Raw genomic sequence first — 5,902 nt, 5'->3', positions numbered from 1 at the left:
GCGATCCCGTAGCCGGTCCCGGTCCGGTACGGGCGCGACACTGAGGGTCGCGATCCGTTGCTGGTCACGAAAAAAGACAAAAAGGAAAAAAAAAAAGAAAGAAAAGTGTAGGTGGATGCAGTAAAGGGTGGAATATAGCAGATGCATATTGCTTATCTGCTCACCATCCCTTTCTTTCGGGACCCATTTCTCCCCATCTACTCAGTCCTGGTGAAGTTGTCAGTTTTGGTGGCCTATTCTTCCACCCTAGAGATAGGGACATGTCCAATGCTGGCCAAAGTCTTCCCTAGGATTTTCAAGCTAGAACTAGTGAGGCCAACAGATAGAAGGAAGCAGAGCCAAGAGATGCAGACATCATTATTTGAACCCCTAGATCCAGCCATGCCTGAAGGCAGATACATCCTTTGATTTATCAGTTATATAAGGCAATTGATTTCCTATTAGCTTAAACATGTTCGAGTTGGATTTTTGACACTTGCAACTGAAAAGTTCCAGTCTAATACATGCACACACAAACAGTAACACAAACACCATGTTGTTCAAACTCATCAGACATTATACAAGTCTTCTATGATCTGACCAGGAGTCAGCAAACTTTTCATCTAAAGGACAAGATAAATATTTTAGGCTTTGTGGGACACATATGGTCTCTGTCTCATTTTCTTTTTTGATTTATTTTGTTTTTACAACCCTTTAAAAATGTAAAAATCATTTTTAGTTTGTAGGCCATACAAAAATAGGTCACAGGCCAGATTTGGCCCATAGACCATAGTTTGCCAAGCCCTGATCTAGACCATGCCAACCCATGAAGCTTTGGAGTCACATGGTCTGCAAGTCCCTAGCCCACACCCTAAAGTATGAAACAGAATACTTTGCCATTGTGGTTCAAGTGTCTTGACATGACTTGGTAATGAGTTAAAGTTCAGGGTAGAGTTAGGAATGGGGAAAGGGTCTTGTCTTGTACCCATTGCCTGCCACATAATAGGCACAGAGTAAATGGCAGTCATTATTATTTCTTGGTAAAAAGGGTAATTTTTCAAAATGATGCAGCTGTCCAAATGGCTTTGACCAAATGTCCCAGTTCATCCTCAAAGACCCTTTCCCTCCTTAATCTCCTTCAGAAAGCCTTTCTTAGTCCTCCCCCACCAATAAAATCTGAATTAGGTACTCTTCTTGCTAGCACAGACCCGTGCAGCCCTCTATTAAAACTGCACTATTGGGCCGGCCCCGTGGCGCGCTCGGGAGAGTGCGGCGCTGGGAGCGCAGTGACGCTCCCGACGCGGGTTTGGATCCTATGTAGGAATGGCCGGTGCGCTCGCTGGCTAAGCGCGGTGTGGACAACACCACACCAAGGGTTGTGATCCCCTTACCGGTCACGAAAAAGACAAAAAAAAACCAAAAAAACTGTACTATTGGTCTGTCTTTCTTCTTAATTCTGAGTACTTGGAATATGCCCAAGCCCTAGCGCCTAGAACAGCACTTAGTATGTAGCACTGAGGGGACTCTATGCCTCCACATGAATATCTGTTTGAATGTGCAGGTGCTATGTCTCTGTGTCCAGGGTGGTCAGTCTCTGTGTCCACATTATGCAGGTTTTTCTCTCAGCTGGAAATTATTTGAAGATGTACACCACACCTTACCTGGTAATGTTACTGACATTTCTATTTTTCATTCCCATTCCCTCCAAAAATGAGTCAAAGACAGAGGAACAGGTGGGAACAAGTTTTCTTAGAAACTGTTATGAAGGAGGAACCCTCCAACCCCACCCCCACATCCTTTACTGTCTGACATGATATCGGATCAGAGGCTTCCTGCCTCAGAAACATCTGGGGATCCGAAAGACCCCCATGCAGCTGGGGCCTCAGACTAGGTGCATCCATGTCTGTGGGATGGAGGGGAAATTAACCTCCTGGGAAAAATATGTGCTAGGCCCTGCAGGCCCAGGAAAGACTGACCAAGGCAAGGTGAATCATGGTGTTCTAAGCAGAATCTTTTGCCCATCTCACAGAAGCAGACAGGAAGCACCACCATTGATCAGCTTTATATGGCACCCACTGTATACAACAGACAGACAAAGACAGACAGACAGAGCACACACCACTTCTAAGCTGAACACTGCTCACCATCTAGAAGCACCTTGGATAAGCACATGTGAGACACTCTTGCATAGGAAAGATGTACTTTTTAAAGGAATGAAGAAGTATTTTGGCAAAACATCTACTTCCCTCCCAGGTCCTGGGTAAAGAGGGACCTCTAATTCTGAAGCTTCTACATATTAAAAATTATCCCCTTCTCAATGGCAGTATATACAGTAGCAAACCTTCCAAGTCTGTTGTTACAGCCATCTACACATATCCTGAATCTACTTTACAGGTGGGCAAACTTAGACTAAGAGACAGAAGGTGGCCTGGAGCAAGGGGACACTGAGGCTGGCTCAAGGGGAGGGGGAACAGGAAGGTGTCTCGGCTCAGCCAAAGTCAGGGCCTCTTTCTATCTGGACTGGGAAGTGAAGGCTCAGGTAGCCATACCTCCCTTTTTGTTCTTGTCTGGGGAAGCAGTCTTTCCACAGGAAAGGCTCCTCCTGCTGGCTAGGGGGCCTCTCAGGATGGCAAAGGCCAGAGCAGGTACGAGCTCCTCCTGGGGACTCTTCAGGGATGTTCTCTCTACGTTTGGGGGTTGTGGATTGTGGGTTCACTGCTCCCACAACTCTCTCATTACCTGCATATGAGCCTAGACCTCAAGTCCTTAATTATTTTTAAAGGGGCAGGGTGGGGAGTGGTTTAAGAGGGAATGAGACACAGAACAATCTTTCCACAGCCTCCCTCTGCCTAGGCTGGGGATATCAAGGGTCTCCTTCACCCTGTCTCCTAGGGATATTTAAAGGCAGCTTTATGAGACTCTATATTGTCTTTTTTGTTTCTCTTGTGTTTTTTGTTTTTTTGTTTTAATTTATATATATATATATATATATTCTTAAAAAAGCAATAGTCCTTTGGTCCCTAAACTCTAAGGAATGATATGGTTTTGAAAGAAGTAAATCTGGGCTTCCCTTGTGAGAAGCCCTTGGCACCCCCAGGGCCCTCTGCTGCTTCCCCTAGATAGTCAATCTTCAGCCAGTCCTAGTTGCCCTGCTAGCCTGAGCTCTAATGCTGCAGGCACAGAACAACCCGCTTGATAAAAACAATCCTCAGAGTGGCCTGAGCCCCAGGCACCAGCCTTGGGTCCGATCCACTTCCATCTGCAGCTGCTCCTTCCGGAAGGGCTGCTCAAGCGTTTCTGTGCTTTTCCTTTCCTTTCTTCTCACTCTTCAGTTTCTGTTGTTGGGTATTAATTGATAAGGAGAAAAGGGGGAAAAAAGGCAAAAATCACCCTGGAGGGCAAGAACAGAAGAGCAGCTTGCCCCATCAGTGACATCTCAGGTGAGTGGCTGGACCTCTCTTCCTGAGGAGTGGTCTAGTTGCAGCAGGGCCAAGGCAGCAGGGCCTTGGCCCACTGAAGCCAGACCCCCAGTCCTGGATAGATGACCCCAGACCAACACTCCCTCCAGAGAGCTCCTGGGGTAGCTCAAGTGAAGAAGGACCATGCAGACCTTCTAGATAGCAGTTCTCTAAAAGTTGCAGGCAACTTTGTATGGACCATGGGCTCTGACAGAAACCTAGAAGAAAATTCTACCCATCACCCACTAGGCCCTGCAGATCCTACTTCTCAAGCATGTTTGCTTCTTTCCCCTCATCTCCATGTTCACTGCCATCGCCTCAGCCCTTGCATCTTGTCCCTTTGCTTAAACTCCTCAGCAGTTCTCTACCATCTCCAGCATAAAGTCCGAACTCATGGCCTTTAAGGCCCTGCACAAGCTGGCCCTACTTTTCTAGTCTCATTCTCCAACCCCCTGACACTCCCACATATGGGTTCTTCTTTTTTTCTTGGTGGCTGGCCAGCATAGGGATCAAACACTGAACCGTGGTGTTACCAGCACCATGCTCTAACCAACTGAACTGGCTAGCCCTCTGAATTCTGTACTTTTATGGGCCCCTGGGGCTATTTCTGGAGTAGAGCTATTTGAATTTTGCTGTAATTGTCTCTCCCAGACCTTGCGGGAAGGAATGTTATCGAAATTATCTAAATCCTTGGATTGAAGGAAAAACACAAAATCTGCATCTGAGGATTCCTTCTAAGTTCCTGGCTCTTCTCTCTATCCCAGACTTTCTTAGAGGTAGGTGCCCTCGATGTCCCAAAAGGAACATCAAAGCTGGGAGGGCCTCATCACTCAGGCCTTATCTGCCTTGGGCCCATCAGGGACTCACCTTTCTGTGGCTGGTCAGTGAGAGCAGATCAGTAAGGCCGATTGGCATCCTTAGGCCTCTTTAGCTGGACCTTGAGCCTCTTCATGCCAATTTGAAAGCCATTCATGGCCTGAATAGCAGTCTGGGCACTGGTTGGATTGTCAAAACTAACAAACCCTGGCAGGGGGTGGGGTGGGGGGTGGGGGCAGAGAGGTTAGCTGAGAACCACCAGCAGGGCCTCCTTTCTCTCTGACCAGCACCCTGTTTTCCCAGCCCCCTCAAGCCAGTTCCGTCAAATATATACCCCTGTATTGTCTGCATGTACACGCAAGCACACACAGACGTGCGCTTATACTTACATGGGAAAATGGCCTGAGATTCCTAAAGATGTGATTGTTCGAAGGACAGGAGGCAACTTGGGGGGGGGGGGGGCAGTGTATTGATTGAATGTTTCTCTGTCTTTCCCTGGCATAGGTTGGCTGTCTCCCTCTGCAGCTCCCATTTTGGTCTCCAGAACTGCAGTTGGAATTGGAGATGTCTCTGGTCCCACACCCAGATTCCTCTGCCCTGGCCAGACTCCAAAGCCCTGACATGGTAGAATGCATTCTAGACACCTGACTTCCCCACGTAAGCAAACCTGAAATAAGGCTTGTTCTTGGCCTAGTCTTATCCCCATCACTGGTTTATGACCCCACTTTGTTCCATACATTCAGTCTCTGGAAATCATTGCCTTATAGAGGAACGATCTTAGCGTCTGTAGAGAATCCTGCAGTTAGGAGTGGGAGAGGCCTAGGTACGGAGCTTGGCTCACCAAAACACTTGCTCTGGTTGGTGGCTCGATCCACAAAGACTTTGGCAGAGACAACGGCTCCGAAGGGCAGGAATGTCTGTATGAGTTCCGCATCACCAAACTCCTGAGGCAGGTGATAGATGAAGAGGTTACAGCCTTCTGGGCCTGCAGGAACAGTAGCAGGTTGGTTCAGGGGAGGAACCCTGAGTCTAGCCCCACCAGGCCCTGATCTCCAGCCCCCAGTCCCTCACCTTCTCTTTGCTGCTGGGGCAGGGCTGAAGGCTGCTGGGGAAAAGCTGTGCTCACTGGGGCATAGGCCGACGGATAGGCTGCTGGAGACAGAGGTGGGAGTGGGCAGTGACCCCAGGAGCCATCCCCTGAGGAGGGCCCCATCTGCCTGGCCACCTTTGTCCAATTCGGCCCATGTTCCACCATAACCCTTACCCCAAGAGAGGTCGTTTTGGCGGGGGGTTGGGGGGAGGGAGGTAGACGATTCAGAACAGAGCCTAACCCCCCATCAAATCTCCCTGTTCCTTTCTGGGGCCCTTCAACCCGCCCCCGCCGCCCCAGGCCGCGTAGCGCCAAGTGAAACCTGCGTAGTGGTGCATCCCAGCGTAGGCCTGCTGCAGGGGGTCAGCCACGCCGGGGCTCTGGGCTGGGGAGAGAGGGACGCGAGGCCCACGGTGAAGGCGGGCGGGCAAGGTCGGGCGAGAGGCTCAGGCAGTGTGGGACATGGATGACAGCTGTGAGACGCTGCGGGGAAGTAGGGGAATCTCTTCCGGGGAAGCTGGGCCCTGCCCTCCCATCCCCGCCCCCACCCCCGCTCCCC

At 49.6% G+C, this 5,902-nt stretch overlaps 1 protein-coding gene across 1 annotated transcript; it reads right to left on the bottom strand.

Moving 5' to 3' along the window:
* Positions 1–2,751: 2,751 nt before the first annotated feature.
* LOC103584095 (CUGBP Elav-like family member 6) lies at positions 2,752–5,728 on the bottom strand (the record flags this gene model as incomplete). Its single annotated transcript, XM_008565214.1, has 5 exons — positions 2,752–3,314; positions 4,305–4,460; positions 5,095–5,238; positions 5,325–5,405; positions 5,666–5,728. Coding segments are annotated over 4 exons (416 nt in total), but the record flags the coding sequence as incomplete, so codon positions are not given.
* Positions 5,729–5,902: the final 174 nt, after the last annotated feature.

This window comes from Galeopterus variegatus, unplaced genomic scaffold (genome assembly GCF_000696425.1).
Source record: "Galeopterus variegatus unplaced genomic scaffold, G_variegatus-3.0.2 Scaffold44152, whole genome shotgun sequence".
Lineage (NCBI taxonomy): Eukaryota > Metazoa > Chordata > Mammalia > Dermoptera > Cynocephalidae > Galeopterus > Galeopterus variegatus.
Note: the sequence above shows the minus strand (reverse complement) of the source record. Positions and strands in the feature narration are given on the sequence as shown.